Raw genomic sequence first — 17,917 nt, 5'->3', positions numbered from 1 at the left:
TGGTTTTGAAGAACAAAATTAATTTTCAGCAACAGAATCCCACAGCATCCAACCCCACTAAGGCCCATTGTTACAGGGATCCAGCTTCAAAAAATCCTCTAGTTCACCATATCAGCAGTAGGAATGCTCCAAATGGACCATTACAAGGACTGCCCCTCCTCCACTTTACACTGTTGACTGCCAAATTTGAGAATAGTTGTGCACCTGTTTTTGGCAAACTAATTTAAAGCAGGCTTCCTAAAACTGAAGTATACAAGTTCTGCTGCATCATCTTACATAAACCATTTCTGCAATGTAGCAACCATCTGCATACATCTGAAGCATGTATGTTCTTCTGCAATACCAGTAGTAATAAAGAACAATATGAGATACTTTACTGACCCAATCCGTATCTTCAGCATGCCCCTGAACAGCTCAGGTGAATTTGAGATGATCCAGCCAATGTGTATGACAAGTTCCTGCTGAACTACGGCTTCTCTTTCATCTTGTAAATGGCATTTTTCATAGATTATGTTCTTAATCACTGCTGGGGATAAGGGGTTAGAAATAACTTCTTCCTCCTGGCCAAAAGCTCCAAGTGTCACCTACAGTATATTGAAAAAAATTCAGAAGATACAGACAGGAATAAAAGCATTGGAGAAGCAATTCAGAAATTCAACTTCAGCAACTCTGCTTTGCTTGTTAAAATTGCACAACACAAAAATAATTTTTTGTCAATGGCTGATGCTTGTTAATACTGTTAACTGGATGCTATTGAAGTAATAAACTTCTCTAAAGACGACAATAAATATGGAATATATTTTTCTAAAGTAAAATAAAAATGCTTTGGTTATAATCATAACTAACATTAGGTCTAGACAGTATGTCATTTCATACATTTCAGCTGTGAAGCTCACTTTAAATTCAAAATCAAATTTATAGTTTTGGTTTTTTATTTCTAATAGCATCCTAAAAGTTACAGCCTTCATCTTAAGAAAACATATTGCTGCTACCGGATTGTTTAACCACAAGAAAGGAATTTTGTCAGAATTCGGGTTTGTTTTTAACCTGCTGTCAGTAAAACAGCAACACTAGTTTTTCTCCTATAATAAAGACCATTGTTATAAAGTGACCAATGAAGAAAAGTTAGGTTAAAAAGTTGCAAATAGCCTCAAATCATGCTGCACGCAGGTGCAGTTTCCTCTACAGCTGTGGAGCCTCAGAAGCACAAACCTAAACCTCAGTCTGGAGTAGGACAAAGACAAATTTGTCACAACAACATTGCATATAAGCAAGTATACACATACACATACTTAATACAAAAATACATAAATATTCAATTAGCATTATTTGGAAGCAGCTATTCATGAACTTAATTAAAATTATTGTGCTGGGGAAAAAAAAAATTACATCCTCCTTAAGAAAGGAAGAAACACTGTTGATTAAACTTTGTTGAAACAGAATACTAAAATCCTGAAAGACCTTTTGCTCAGCTGCCACCCACGTGTTGTCTTATGTTCAGTTACAGAGGATGGCTACATTTTCATTAAAGAAGTCTTTCAAAACTTCTGTGAAATATATATATAAATTTTAGAAAGGTTTGGGTGGGAAGGGACCTTAATCTGCTCCAAGCCCCATGCAACCTGGCCTTGAATACTCCCAGGGATGGGGCAGCCACAGCTTCTCTAGGCAACCCTAGCCAGGGCCTCACCACCTTCACAGTGAAGAATTTCTTCATAATATCTCATCTAAACCTACCCTATCTCATTTTGAAGCCATTCCCCCTTGTCCTGTCTCTGCATGTTCTTGTCAAAAGTCCCTCTCCAGCTCTACTGGAGCCCCTTTTGGCAATGGAAAGGGCTCTAAGGTCTCCCCAGAGACCTTAAACCTGAAGAGTTTCATGCAGATCATGCCTCTTCCCCTCTTACCCAAATGCTGAACTGTCTTTTCAGTCCCATTCTGTCACTGATTAGAAATAGAATTATTAGCCAATTCCATGTGCAATTATTAAATATATCTTCATTTTCTCTGGATTTTTCTTCTTCAGTAAAGATTTTTTAAGCCATTGGGGACTTTTAAAAGAAGCATCAGAGGCCTTCAAAATTAAAAAGTCATTTGTTTAGTTTCTCTGTTATCATTCCTTAATACATTTCTGAGGAGCAAAGACTTACCTGCTTGCCCTGAACTAAAACATTAGTAATAGATGGTGCAAGGCTGTCCACTAGTTTACCTAAAAGACTTGCTGCGAAGCGCACAACAGACCTGAGGGCAGAAAACAGAGCAATCCCACTACATATCACAAGCTAGTTTAATGAATTCATATAGCAGTTTAATGTCTGCCACAGCAGAGATCTCAAAACTAACTCAGTGAATACATCATTATTTATAAAGTGGAATTTGGATCAGATTTTATGTACTCTTCTACGGCTTTTCATTTTTTAGTCTAGATATAGGTTAATGGATCAATAATAGATCTCGTTAGAACTCATTAAACTGCCAGCTCCATAAAAAGCTTCTCGTTCTCTTCTCAGCAGCATCTTGAAAACAGACAGGTAAGAGATGCCAGCTCCTCTTTTAAGACATTTTCATCATTTTGCAAGATAAATAGACTAAAAAATTACCAAGGTTAAGGAAGAGTCAGAAAGATTTTGCAAGAGAAAGTACAACACGTAACACCAAGGCTTTGTTGTGTGTTCCATGCTGAGGTAACATTTTGCATGTGTAACATGAAAAGAAGAGACCTGTGTAACCTGCTAGGCTCAAAACAAGCTGCAACTTCTAAGAAAAACATTTTTCCATATATGCAGTTGATGGCTAAAGATACGAATACTTTTAATAATAATTTCCTGACAAAATACAAACCTAACAGGCCTGTAATTGAGCTTTTCTAGCACAGGTTTTGAGGCTACTAAGAATCATTTATTCACAGAGTTAAGGAACAAATTGTAATACTCTATAGTGTTAGTAAAAGCTCAAACAGTTGATGCTGATTCCTCTGAAAACTGCTACACACTTCTTAAGGTCAAGAGCAAAGCATTTAAAAATGCATTAGCTGATACTATCAAAATGCAAATAAGCAAAAAAATAATCTCACAGAGCTGCACTTCAGCTTTCTGGGCACTTTACCTGTTTCCCATGTACCAGTAAAGTAGTAATATGTGGGGTTATAGAAGAAGAAAATTTCTGTGCAAATGCAGCACTGTAGCGCAACACCAACCTATATGTATGTCACATGGCAATCATGGAAGAGAAATGAAAAATAGTTTACATATTTTGTTTCTAAAAATACTTTTGATTTTAATTATTTACAAAAAAATACCACCAAGGTATTTTGGTTCTACCTCATTATTGGCAAAGGCCCGTTTAACTGTATGAAGAGACCAAAAAAAAATGAAAAACAGTTTTATATTTACAGACTGCTCTGTTAGGAGTAGTTACAGAGTGAGAGAACAGAGTTCAAGACAGGCTCAACTCATTTCTTTGATAAAAATAAATTAAATTTCTACTGAGCTTTAGTGCAAAGAAATTAATAAACAACATGTAAATATCAACCTGTTTGCTAAAACCTTTCAAAGTTATTGTGACAAAGTAAGGCTCAAAGCAAATTAATTCAGGACAATAAATCTGTATTGTATCAGTTTAACTGATTTATATCTGATCAGCAGCCTTGCTACAGAAAGCTATGATAATATTTTATCATGCCCTGTAAGAAGTAAGAATATTAGTAATTTTTTCTCATTATTTCAATTTAATGAGAATTGTACATCGGCAGTTTTGCACTCAGTGCAAAACCAGTCTATCACTTTTCTATTTTAGAAGATAACAGTAAGAAGACATTTGTTAATTTTTTAAAGCATATTAAACCAGATCTTCAGCTGCCATGCACCAACATCATTTTGTCAGTAAAGCTGTCATTTTTCCCCCTTTAAGTGTGTAAGGATCCAGCCTTACTTTCTATAAACACATTAGGACAAAAAAATGGTGTAAAACATAAGGAACATGATTATGTGTATACAAACCAGAGCTTTCTGCTGCCAGCTCGTCTATAGATTCTTTCAATATGCTCAGCAACAGTACCTAAATGCATTTAACAAAAAAACAAAACAAAACAAAACATAAGCAAAAAAGATGCACAGGTTTCCATTTAATAGTAATAAGTTAATTTTATGAGATCGGTTAATTCTGAATCTGCTTTAGTAAAGCACTTTTTTATTATGCTTAACATCTAAAATTTAGATGCAATCAAGTCCCCTGTCTCCCAGCATATGTTGTTATGCAAGAAGCCAAACCAGATTTCAGCTGAATTTGCTGCTTATGATATAGAGATGCTCATGATATCAGCCATTCCTGCTATATATTGGGGAAAATTAATCTACATGCATATTTGGCCTATAAAAGGTATATCCCATTATAAGGTACATACTCAAACTGCAGAACCCAAGGTTCTGCTTCTCTTTTTAGATTTAGGGTTTATTGACTGTGTGACTATTTAATGTCAGTCTCAGTAGTCTCCAGTCGTAGGATGCAGGGAACTTTCAGTCAGTGACTCAGACTGTTTAATACAAAGTGCATATTAAAAAGGTTATCATCACGCACCATTTCATGTGGGATGGCACAAAAAGGTCTCTAAAAGTTAGTTCTGAATGGTTAGAGGCACAACAGCCTCTGACTTTTTTTTTTTTTTACATAGATGATTTCAACAGAGTGATCCAACAGTCATTAAGTGGTAATGTTGGTTGCTTACAGAGGTTAGGAAATCTGCCTTGAGATTTTTCTAGAGCAAAGAACACAACCTACAAAGGTCTAAGAGAAAGCTCCTGAGGCTCTCAAAACATGACAACAGTACAGATAACTGGCAGAAAAGCTACATGGGCCTAATGTGCAGATTCCAGTCACAACCTGCAACAATACCCTGGGTGTCAGCCAATGAATTTTATTCCACTTGACATTGTTTTCCAGTACTGAGTGCAGTTTTGGGCACCACAACATAAGAAAGATACTAAAAAGTGCCCAAAGAAGAGATCCAAAGGCTTTCCCTTGCAGGGAAGCCATGTGAGGAGTGGCTGAGGGCACTTGGTCTGTTCAGCTGAAGGAGACTGAGGGGAGAGCTCATTGCAGGGACAACTTCCTCAGGAGGGCAAGAGGAGGGGCAGACACCGATCTCTGCTCTGTGGGGACCGGGGACAGGACTCCAGGGAATGGCCTGAAGCTGAGTCAGGGTAGGTTTAGGTTGGATATTAGGAAAAGGTTCTTCCCCCAGAGGGTGGTTGGTCACTGACCAGGCTCCCCAGGGCAGTGGGCACAGCACCAGCCCAAGAGAGCTCAAGGAGCGTTTGGACAATGCTCTCAGGCACAGGGTGGGATTCTTGGGGTGTCCTGTGAAGGGCTGGGAGCTGGACTTGGATGAACTTTATGAGTCCCTTCCAGCTCAGGATATTCCATGATTCTCTGACATTTTTAATATAGCAATACGGATATAATATATGCTTATGTCAAAATGACAACTCTTCATCACAAGACTCAGCTGACACCAAAATTAAGAAGGAGGGTTCAATAACATGAGGTGCTAAGTCACTCCTTGGTGAATAAGTAAGAGAACATTATTTGATCTGAACATTCCTCTTTTTCTGAGGAGTATTCTTATATACAAAGGCAGCTAATAAGCAGTCTTTGAAAAAAACAAAACACCAAAACTTGCAGCACAAAGGCCACGAGCCTCAGTAGCCTTCTGAGAATTATTTTACAGGAATTTAAATCCTGTGCTCTAATACAAAGCCATAATAAAAAATTAGAGTAGGTTTCACAGATACATTGAAGTCGGATTACATCAAAGTAGAATAAAAATTAAGTATAAAGATTCATATATTTCATACTGTCACAGACATACAGACTTATCTTAAGTTTGAGTTTTCTACACAAGGTCAGATTCTCTATTTTTTTGATCTATGCACAGAAAATTACAACTAGATAGAGCACTGGCCTACAAACAATCTAAAAGAGTTCATACATTCAGCAGCTCATTCCCCACCACACTATGAATTTGCATGTCCCATTTAATGCAGAAATTGCTTTAAATGGCAGAGAAAACAGCTACACAACTGCTGGCATGCACAGCTATTATTCACGTTCATTGCAACCAAACATACATCTGCTTCCTCAAATACTCTGAATAGTCAAATGAAAGAAGCTCTTACCTTCCTTGGTGATGAAATTCGGTCCTTCCCTTTTAAGCAATATACTCGAGAGTAACGCTTGACTTGCTAGGCAATTGCAGTCCTTAAAAAAGAAAAACACCAGCAACAACAAAACCACAAATAGCCTTCAGATTTTCAGTGAAGCAAAACCAGAACAGCTATTAAAAAATTTCAAGTGCAGCCAAAGGGCCTTTTTTTTTTTTTAATTTAGGAAAAAGTCTACAAATGTTGTTTTTAAGGGGATTTCACAACTATTTCATACACTATGTGTGCTGTATCCTTGTCACTGCTGCTTGCAGAGGCTTCTCTGTGCTTCATATTAAGTTGTGATAATTTGACCTTGGAAACATTTCCTGACTTTTCTTTCTCAGGTCCTTTCATTAACAGCATAAATGCTTGTAATGACATAGGGAACCAAGCAGAATACTTTGTGATTTTGTATCAAACACTAGATCTAGAACAGATATTGGTAGTTTTCCTCTATATACAGGAAAAATACCAGATGGGAACTTTCCCTTGATGTCATTAAGAGGTTCACAGTCCATCCAAGTGAATACTCACTACTCAAGCCTTTTGAATTTCAGTTTGTGAATAAAGTATCTATTCCTAAGACACATAACAAATGGGTCCCCTTCTAAGTGGTCATTTAGGACCAAAGATGATTGGGGTAGCTGGGACAACTGACAGGCAGCAGTTACAGCACGAAGGGCCAGAGGGTTCTGTGATGCTAAGATGAAGGACTGTAAAGAGGAAGATTCTCCGAGTATGAAGAGGAACATCACACATTTTATGTTATTAGCTGCATTATTAACACTGACCATGACACTAATGCTGACCTAAGTAGGCTGCTCTTAAAAAGAATATCGACACAGAATTTCTTATTTCACAGGAACGAAGTTACACCATATTTTTATCAAGTTTTCTTACATTAAGTTTCTGCAGGATCTCATATGTTGACTTGTTTTTCCAGTCATTAATATTTACATCTGGTTGCTGCTCAAGTTCAGAAGCATTTGGAGTACTAGACTGTCTCTTGACTTTTGAATGTTTTGGGAGATCCAACTCCTCCAAACTCTTAAATACAGGAGCCCTGAAAAATAAATATTTCATTTCTTCACAGTTCAGAACATATTTTAACTATCAAATACCACATTGTTATTATTTACACATAGCCTTACTCTTCGGTTTCAGTGATTCTTAGGAAGTCAAGTTGTTCAACAACTGCTCCAGATATTAATGTCTGAAATGAAAAATTGAAAAAAATTTTAAAATATATACATTACTATATAACTGTCTTTTGATTTCAGTATGTTGCTGGTGGTTTCAGCTGACAAAGTAGTTTCTTTATCTACAGTTCCAAATATTTTTACACTTCCAGAGTATTTTTCCTCTCTCATAAGGAAAATGACAGCTTAAGACAGTAGAAGTCTCCTGAGGCTGCTCTCTTCTTTTCTGGTGTTTTGTTGTTCTTTTGCCTGCAATTTATGGCTTCATCAAGCAATGTCCATCCCCCAAAACTCAAGTCTGATGAAAACACCTGAGATCAAGGATTTGTATTGGAGTCCTGCACAATAGTCATGTTCTGGATCATATTGCTCATTATTTCAGGGATTGCTGAAGGACGGGCGGGTTTCCTGTCAGTCTCAGCGATGTTTCAGGCAAACACTGCACAATAACATTCCTACACTGCAGTCATCCCTTAATCCAAGCATGCCTGCCCTAAGTTTGCACATCAAATGCAGCTTACAAATACATGCACCTCAAAAGATTACATACCTGAAACCAAATGTTGCATTTATCTGATGTAGTCGTTACAATTTGTTCCTTCTGAATTTATGTGAATTCCCTATTTATCTACTGCCAGAGGGAATGTGTTGTACTACAGCATTTTTAAGACTGCTTTTGATGGTTCTCATTAGCTAAGTAAAACTGAGTGTGTATTATGAACTTATATTCCATTTTCCTTGTACACGAGCTGCAGTAAAATACTGATCTCTTACACTGTGAGATGACTGAATATAAAAAAACCTGCTTTGCCTTTATTACCAGTGTCATTCATTCTCTGCCTTGCACATCTGCTTGAACACAGGATGACAACGAAGGGAAAAATCAGAAAAGAGCTGCAAATCTTCTGAGCATACATATTTTTAAATGAAATAAGATTTGGTATATTTTACAGGAAGAAAAGAGCATTCACTCAGAGACACACATTCTCTCTGGGCACGTTTACCATGTGCATCTAAATGAAGCAGCTGAATACAGTTTGCAAAGATCAATATATATTTTGTTAGAATACATGAATTATTCAAGAAAACACCAGGAATTAGACATGTCCCTTGTTCTTTTCCCAAATCCTTTCCTATAATGAAACAAGACTGTTAAAAAACGTGACAACTGTGCAATAAGACTGAGAGATTCTAGTTCAACTGCTGGAGAAGGGACACTGTATCCCAGCAGGAAAGGCACCCACTACCATCTCCATTGGCCTTAAAGTGAAACAAACATTTGTTTGTAGTTTTCCCATGTTTTAGTGGCTAATAAATAAAGCAAAGACCAGTGACTGTCAACACCTTAAACCCTTTAAAACTGCTCCTTACTTTTTACATTAAAAAAAGGATTTTTCCAGAAGGTCCATGAGTATGGAAGCAAAAGTTTACTCCCTGGGAGTTGTTCAGTGTAGTGCTTAAAATAAGGGCACATATAGATGGAGAAATTTCTTGCCTGATAATACACCAGTTGAATCAATGCAATGCAAGAAAGTCCTTGCAGTTAAAAAAACCAATAAACAAACCAAACCACAATAACAAATGCTGTAGCCAAATGAAAGGTTCTCCCTGGACCTTTGCTATAGAAAGAGTCAATGGTACCAGGAGAGACAACATGACCTATACAGGACCAGGAGAAATACATAAATATTTAAAGATTCCAAGAACGTCTGGAACCGTCATAGGTAGGAGCATTTCCTTTAAAAATGACCCAGCTCTTCTACAAATTAATGATTTTTTAGGGAACAAGAAGTCATAACTTGGTTTTCTCTCTTACAAAAAAGGGTTCTTCAATAGGTGTAAACTAAGACAAACTAGCACATACAATTATGTAAAATCAGCACCTCAGTAATTTTCACATTTTAATGAATAAATTTTCCTGCTTTAAGATGAATTCAAACAGCAAAGATGTTAAAAACAGATCTTAGTTCTTGTAAGAATTTTAATATATGTGAAGCACCTTTTCTCCCCCCTTGTTGATTACCTAATCAAAAGAAATCCCTCAGTGCTTGACACTCTGCCTTTATCCTTTGGTAGTAATTTCACAAGACTGCCTAACATAAAAAAATCCTTCTCCCTTCTGAAAATCCTCTGTGAAGATTTTGACTTTCAAAAGACTCATCAAAAGGAATTAAAAAAAACCCATGTTTCTTTTGAGACAAACCAAGGTGTACCAAATGTCCTGAGTCTTGACTTCTTAATTTTATGATACTAGATAAAATCCTTAGAACCACATAAAAACCAAAAGTAGTAAGAATACATGTACCCATATTAGGAGTTAAGGACTCAACATTCAGAAAAAAACAGCATACCTGTACTCTGTCAACATGAACTTTCACTCCTCCAACAACTCCCTTTCTAAAGGCTGCCAACATATCTAATATTGGGCTGAATCTGCTCCCTCTGAAATTTGAAACAGAACTCCATTAATTTTGCAATTAGGTAAATACCACATATGTAAGTCATGCTTTTATGTCTCTCTACCTTATATTGTCCTCACGGATAAGCACCACAAACAGGGGCCGACCGTGCATCTTCCAGTACTGCTTAATGAACTGCAGGGCATTCTAGGGGAGAGAAAATATGTTGGTCACAGAAAATCACAAAACAACAAAACACAAGCACAATGTACCACAACATGCAGTACAAGACATTAAAAGAGCTGTCTCAAAATAACAGCACTCAAACACCCAACAGGTTAAAACCACTATATCTAATCCATCACAAACAGATTTATTTCTTCAAGGGATACAAGCTGCTTTTCAAGCCCTGCTATTTCATAAGTGTTCTGAAAATACTCATAAGCTTCTATATCAACCATGGAGTAAACCACGAGACAGTGCAGGGTACTGAACTACATGCAGTGACCTAGGAAGTGTACAATGGGATCCAGGGTTTGAATCCCAGCCACTAGGGTGGAATAACCAGGGCCACCTCCTGTGCACTGGAAGTAGCTGCTCAAGCCCAGGGCATGTGGCAGGTAAGCTCTGCACTGCTGCCCACCTTACAGGCAGGCAACTTCTAATATTTGTGTAAAATCAAGTAGTATTTCTTCCATGTAAGGCTTCTCCCATAACACCAGTCTCATCCCTCTTTTCAGCCAAGAACATTTGTTTTCCCAAAGAAACAAATGATAATTTGTTTGCTGCCCTACAGCATTCCCAGTTGCTTCTGGGGCAGTTTTTCTGTCAGACAGAAATGCTCACTAGAACTCATACTGGGCTGATAGGACAGTCATCTTAATACACTTTCCAGCTGCAAGATTATTTTTGTATTAAAAGAACACACATACAGAGTGTTCCCATTTCAGTCTTCTGTTTTATCAGACTTCCCAGTTTATTCTTCTACAGGCTCTACTTTTGCCACTTTCTCAAAGGAGAAGTTACAAATACCTTAATGTCATCAATCAACATCATAACATCCTGAGACATGTAGAAATCACTGAGATCAAAAATGATGGAGTAGCAAACTACTGTCTTCCCCAGTATTCGATAGATCTGTTGAGAGAGAAAACTTCCATTAATCTTTTCTCTAAAATAGCTGAAGCACTGAAGTAGCTGAAAATGAAAATTTATTTTGAAACTATCAAAGTAATAATGACTGTAGAACAGCTGAATTTAAAAAAAATAATATAAAACCTACACATTTAATTTTTTATCCCCATTCAGCCAAGTATTCAAATACAAGGACTTGAAAGTAAGATGTATGCATAAAATAAAATTGAATTTCAGTTATGTTTAAAATAATTCAGAGAATAACTCAGTGCTTATCTAAAATATACATCAATAATAGGAATATAAACATTTCTTGAACAACCTTTGATGTTCCAAGGCACCCTATGGGTCTGTCCGGTCTTCCAGATAATCCCAGTTTCTCATTGACTCCCAAATGAAAGTAAGCCTGTAAGAAAGAATCAGGGAAACTGATAAAAACAGCTTTTCTTATGCTCCTGCCATATCTTACAAAGAAAGTTGTGTGTATTCTGCTCTGACTAGAAAACAATTCCTAAAATGTGGTCATTATTTCTATTCATGGGGGTTTTTTTTAAACTTGTGGTTTCCTATATTAGGTCTCCTTTATACTTTCTTACTCCTATTACTTTTCTAATCTATATAATTAAAATTTTTTAATTTGCTTAATGAAATAATTTTTTTAAAGGATCATTTGCATTAACTGTCTGGCCAATTTTGCCTTCTGTAATGTTTTTTCCAGTGTAGATACAAAGGTAAAAGAGGAATATAGGAAGTCTTTGAAAATCTATATTCTAATTTTAGTACAAGCCTGCAAAATTAAAGCAACAACAACACAAACAAAAGGGAATTATCTCATTGTTCATAGCTTGACTCTTATTTATGTATTCCTAGTACATATGAAAGAAAAAATCTCCATTTATTACGGTATATGAAAATAAAACCATAAGAAAACAACTAAGCTGTGAGCAAGACATTATAAACATACCAGATAAACCTGACTGAAAGGTGTAATTCTTCCTTATTTGGGCAGTTGTAGGTAAGGAACCCACCATTACTACAGAATATTTAGAATTCTGAACATTTTCCGAAGTTCAGTTTTTCTTTATGCTATAGGAGGATAATTGAGAAGCAAATGAAAACAAACACTTGAACAAACATTACACTCAATAGCTTTTTATTGCTGTCAGCTTGGGGCCTTCCTGATCCTGCCTATGTTTCTGCATTAATAGCAAGAACTATTTAAAAGAGAAAACAAAATTACCTAAATGACCAAAATGACCTGTTCATCCAGGCTATGTAACCCTATTCAAGTGGGAAAGGAACGGAGCCACTAGAACAGGAACAGCTTTAAATGACCCATCCTTGCATAACAAAACCAAACAACTTCAACCTCTGCTTGTAGGAAATAATGGAGACTAGAAAAATGGCAGTAGACATGACAATTTAACACTAAAACAACCTTCCTTTTGATGGAATGAAAAGCAGAAAATGCTTTCTTAACAAAACCAGAACTCCATTAGCATTGTAACATTGTCTCATTCCTTGAAGACTCTCAGCTGGAGGCCTCATGTTGACAACACAACTACTAAAGATGTTTTGTCTTCTAGCAATAGCACTCCATCTTGACCTGGTACAATCAAAGCATCAGTTCTGATTCAGCACTAGAGCACTGAGCAGTGCATGGTTTCATGCAAGTCCAGCTGCTTCAAGCAGGTGTGGTTTTTCTTTTATTAAAATGCCCTTCAATTCTAGATTATTAAATCTGCTAATAGCAAGAAATGGCTGCGAAAGCAGACCAGACTGTTGGGTTGATTTATGAGCATGAACCAAACTACAGTGGTCTTGCACACCATCTGTTTCTGTGTTCCCTTTTTTTTTATCAGTCTGTGCCTACAGAGTATTCCACTCCTCTCCTGTACTGTACTCCATGTATCTTATCCCATTTTCTTGTTTTCCTCTTCTTTCTCTTTTCATTCCACTGCCATTCAAAAGAGGTAGATAACAAGCTTGGGGAGATACAAGCCTAATAGCTTGATATAAATTCTTATTTTTACAAAAGAAATGTATAGTTAGATAAAAAAATCCTAAATGCAAAACTCCTTACTTTGACAAGTTCTTTTTGAGCCCATATCTGGATTGGTTCCACCTGCTGGGGGGTCTGAGTTTGGATTCCATATGTGTTCAGAAAAACTTGTAAGCTACAAATGAAATAAGGACAAATTTAATGACAAAACACAGAATAGTCTTAGTTTTAACAATTATCGTGGCAGGAGATACACAAGTAGCAGTATTTTATTCTACACCATTTAAGATATCTATTGTTCACCCCTTCCCTAACACATGCATTCTTAATAAAAGTAAATACGTACCGCTGACTTTCTGCTATGAGGGCCACATGCACTACCAAATCATTTTCTAAAGGACCCTAGAAAATAATGGAAAAAATATTATTAGCATTGCTAATTAAAGATTTTGTTCAATATAGCATGAACAGGGACAATGGCTATTTGAACAATTCACAACTACAACAGACATCACTGTCTGCATTTCTTTTTCTTACAGCATGAACAAATTGAAAGAACACCATAGCACTAAAACTTGTCAGTCTCAAAACTATGGGAAGACTGTCCTATCACTAAGGCTCTGCAAGAGATGCGTTTTGGAGAATCATTAATAAACAGATTTCTGGTAATCACTGTTTGGATTAGTTTGGGGTTTTTAATTAAAAAGAATCACATATGAAAACCACTAAATTTCATACAAAAATTTAGAACTTATCTAATTAATGTATCACTTATATATGCCTGATACAACCTAATGTTTTGATACACGTTTTTGTAATGAGTGAAATAATTCAGCTTTTTGGATAATCAATAAAATTCACTTAGAAATAACGACCTGATGATTTCAACCCTTTACTCTGAAAAATTGTGATCAGACAGGTAACTGCATTTCTTCACATTGTTTATTACACTGACACCAGTATTTATTTCAAACATGAAGTATTTTACATCAGGCAACTACGCAAACAGGAGTGAATTCAGCATGTTGGGTGAAAACACTGACTCAGCTCCCTGGGTCCTGAAGTGGCAATTCACCTTTCTTATCACAGTGGCAGCAGCACTAGGAGCTAGAAAATGGCATGGCCAAGTTATTCCTTGTTCCTTTCTTCCCTGGCATTCAACAGCTGTATAATCAACAGAACTAACAGCAGCTCACACTTTCATTGCTAAAATGCTTTTTGTCTCCTCTTGTCTAGAAACTGGCAGAACACAAATAACAGAAGTTAAACACATCTTCTATCAATTGTATAAAAAGACAGCATTTTCTGTGACGACAGAGATATAGATATATTGATTTAGAACAGGAAGCTCAGAGTGAATGCTTGCTTGCTCAGGCATCTGTAAGCCTTGATATGAATTTAGATCTTAGGGATTTGCAGAAGAAATTCTTGATAATATTCTCCCAGAAGTCTGTCAGCACTACACTTCCACTACAAATTTTGGACTTTTTGCCACATGAAATAAGTTGTGATGGAAGAACATGCATAAAGAGACCAGATGAAGAAGTCAGAAGTTCAAGTGACATTAAAAGATTTTACTGCTCAGAATAAGGTCATTGTGCCATTACTTGCATTTATACAAACCATAGGAAAACTCAAACCAATTCTTTACCATAATAATTGTTTATTTAAAAAAAAGCAAAGCCCCCATATACACATCTGAAAACAAGACTGTACTGATTCACAGACAGCCTGTGATCTACCCTGGGGGATGGTCTTCAAGTTAAGACTCATTTATTACTCTATCAGTGATGAAGTTAGCAGGACTTTGTCACCACAGACTGTAAGTTGTACACAAATCATGTATTCCACATCAGCAGTGAGGCACATCCCTCTCCAATCCCAAATCATGTATTCCACATCAGCAGTGAGGCACATCCCTCTCCAATCCCAGAACCAATTCCTCTCACACACAGCTGTGCCCAAGGACACGATTCATTTAGAGCAGTCAATAAGTGGTGGTTCTAACACCTCCCAGAACTATGCAAACTGCATCTGCAGCACAACTGGCACAACACAAAACCTGTGGGAAAACTGGCTAGACCCTTAAAAGTATTGTGGAAAATTTTAACTGTAATTGCTGTACAACTAGAGGACTGCTGTACTATTAAACATGTAACATTACTTTCACTGTCATTTGACATGTCACAGCCTGGAGAATGACAAGTACGGCCTAAAGAAACACAGATCAAAATAATTGATACAACACTCAAAAAACTGTGTCACCCTTTTCAATAACAATTGTTCTGAATTTGCTTTATATTTTTTTTAAAAAAAGAGATGTGGAAAAGCATTAAACTCCTAAATATTTCACTAAATAAATCCTGTTGTTGTTAAAAGTTCCATTTTAATGTGTTGGCTTTCACATTTGTCTAATAAGGCAAGGTCAGGTATTGTTCACACAACATCAATCACCATCTCCCCAGGACACAAAAACAGACCCCCCCTGCCCAGGCTCAACCTTCTGCCTTCCCTTTCCACATTGGATAGTGGGCAGAAGGGGCTGTTTTCAACTATATTCTGCACGCTGTGTGGATGATAAATATACCTCAGAAGGCCAAGACAAAATAGTGATTAGTTCTTTTTCCTCTCCAAAAAGGAGAATAAAAAAAAAAATTTAAAAAAATCATAGTTTTTTAACAAGGTTATAAACCATCAGAGGTAGGATAAAGGCAAAAATCCTTGACTCCGTCCCTGACACAAGCAGAGAGAGCAGCTCAGTATTAGTCTTTAGCTGCACTCTCTCTGGACAGATGTTATCACTATATGCCTCTCTGCTTACAGTGCCAGGAAGTCTCAGAACTCTGAAAAAAATCCATTCATTCTGAGCATGTGAGAAACTGGGAACAATATCCAAGAACACCAGTGGAAATTACACCTACCAGGCTTTCCAAGCATATGGAGCAAGGTGAGGCAAACAGAAATAGCCCACAACAGGAGACACTGGACTTGACCCAAAGACCCACCTTGCTGCTACTGAACTCCAACCTGATTGTCACAGAGTACATCTGCTCCTGGAAGCAGCTGGACCCTCTGAACACTGTGAGGCCATTGGTACTGACACACCAGGCTCATTAAATGAAATAGAGTCTGCACACACGTGTGCCTCAAATCCCAAAATAGCATTTGACACATTCAGAATTGTGTTAACTCTGACAGACAATTGTATTAACAGGAATGAAAGCAAGAATATGTTTATAATTATCATGACAAAACAAATCATCCAATATGGTACATCTCTCTAAACCATCCAAATTAGACATGGTCCAACTCTAAACATAACTCAGGTAGCTGAAAAATCTAAAAATATCTCAGTCTTCCTCCACTTAATAATTTTAGTTCCTTCTTTACACATTATCTATCTCCCTGAAAATAAAAAGATAACCAGTCTATTATTTTAACTATTCTTTTCCCAATTCTCTTCATCAATAGGTATTAACCTCAATTCACAGTAACTGGAGTCCTCACAAATGACTGCCAAGTCTACACAGCAATACACTAAAAGAATACAATTAATTAATTGTAACCCTAAACATATATTTCAACATAACCCAGCAGACAAATTAGTCTTACTATGGCAATTTAGTAAGATGATTTTTTGTTAAATATGAAATTAAACATAAGACAGCAATAAATCAGCTTTCACATGTGCCAGTAAAATGCAAAACAAATCCAGAAAATCCCCATCCTACCTCATTTCTCAAATGTTGTTACCATCCAGGCCTCCTTCTACACTACATTCCCCAAAACAGAATGCAACAACCAGAACTGTGTTATGATCTCTGCTGAATACAGAGCCAGTAAAAAGGAGTAACCAAATAAGCTATTCTAAGGAATCCAGTTCTAAAGAGTCCTCCTCACTGAACTAGAATTCCCTGCACTATCTTCTTTCAATAGAGTAAATGGTGTATGGATGATTCCATTTTCTTTTTACCTTATGAATGGGATCTAACCTGACCATTAGCACTGCAAAGCAAAAGGAGAACCTCTCTGACTGCTGTTGGATTTTGTTGTGTTTTGGAACACAGACTAAAACCAGCAAAGAGAGCCCTGCTCCAGCACCACACTGGCATTCCCTAAGAGGAAACATATGGACACAGCTTCCTGGAAGTGTATTATTTATTATCACTTTTGGGAAGCTCTTAGGGCAGAGGCTACTTCTCTCTGAAGATCTGGAAATTCTCTATCATATATTGGGTACCCCAAATAGAAGTAAAAATGCTTTTCTGCTGAAACATTTCCTGATGAGTGATGCAGTGCCTTTAGAACAAACCCTCATCTTCTTCAAAGTGTTCAGCTGTGGCACATTAAAAGTTCCTGGTTTGAAGAATCAAAGGAAGAAGAGTTGAATGGGCTGCAGTAACCCTGACTCAATACAGGCTTCTTCTGAGGGCACTCCTAAAAGGGCACGTGGTATCAGCAGCTCACAAGTTCTGTTGTACTCGTAACCCATGAGGTAAGAACAGACAAAAACTGGGAAAAAATGAAGTCACTGAGCTTTCATTATCTCATATTACCATGGCAGAAGTGCTGCACCATGAACAATGAAAGTCTCACTACGAATGAACCAACAGCCAGGCAGGTGGATTACCTTGGTAACAGCAAAGAGGAGGAAACTGAGGGCTTAAGCAGCATTTGGATAAAACAAGAAAAACATTATTCAGTTCTGAAATACTTCATCTTTTATGCTTCAATAACAAATTCACAACGCTGAACAAGGGACTTCTTAAATATATATTCCTTATCTAAGGAAACATAACGGCTGAAATACATTGTTTAGCTTCCACACATACAAGTTCTCACCTCATTAATAAAAGAAGTCCCCTACATACAGACCACATTTTCAAGCATTCCCCATCCCTGTTCACTCATTCCTGCTGTGCATTTAATCCAAATACAGGAGAACATGGAATCATAGAATCATTAGGGCTGGAAAGGACCTTT

General features: G+C 37.0%; 1 protein-coding gene across 4 annotated transcripts in view; it reads right to left on the bottom strand.

Annotated features, from left to right (window-relative positions):
- The window catches only part of PHKB (phosphorylase kinase regulatory subunit beta), a 68,171-nt gene that overhangs the window by 10,269 nt on the left and 39,985 nt on the right, over window positions 1–17,917 (bottom strand). For 2 of the 4 annotated variants that reach the window (XM_051805574.1, XM_051805575.1), the window contains 12 exons: window positions 13,281–13,336; window positions 13,016–13,109; window positions 11,255–11,338; window positions 10,831–10,935; window positions 9,923–10,005; window positions 9,751–9,841; window positions 7,352–7,413; window positions 7,101–7,263; window positions 6,174–6,255; window positions 3,999–4,056; window positions 2,151–2,241; window positions 382–584 (listed from right to left, as the gene is read on the bottom strand). In XM_051805574.1, the coding sequence (XP_051661534.1) occupies window positions 382–584; window positions 2,151–2,241; window positions 3,999–4,056; window positions 6,174–6,255; window positions 7,101–7,263; window positions 7,352–7,413; window positions 9,751–9,841; window positions 9,923–10,005; window positions 10,831–10,935; window positions 11,255–11,338; window positions 13,016–13,109; window positions 13,281–13,336 (1,172 nt within the window). Of the gene's footprint in view, window positions 1–381; window positions 585–2,150; window positions 2,242–3,105; window positions 3,197–3,998; window positions 4,057–6,173; window positions 6,256–7,100; window positions 7,264–7,351; window positions 7,414–9,750; window positions 9,842–9,922; window positions 10,006–10,830; window positions 10,936–11,254; window positions 11,339–13,015; window positions 13,110–13,280; window positions 13,337–17,917 lie in introns of all 4 variants that reach the window. The other 2 variants (XM_051805576.1, XM_051805577.1) reach the window with 1 other exon arrangement.

The sequence above is a fragment of the Manacus candei genome, unplaced genomic scaffold (assembly GCF_025592945.1).
Source record: "Manacus candei isolate 608988 ecotype Guabito, Panama unplaced genomic scaffold, ASM2559294v1 h1tg000065l, whole genome shotgun sequence".
In the NCBI taxonomy this organism is placed as follows: Eukaryota; Metazoa; Chordata; class Aves; order Passeriformes; family Pipridae; genus Manacus; species Manacus candei.
Note: the sequence above shows the minus strand (reverse complement) of the source record. Positions and strands in the feature narration are given on the sequence as shown.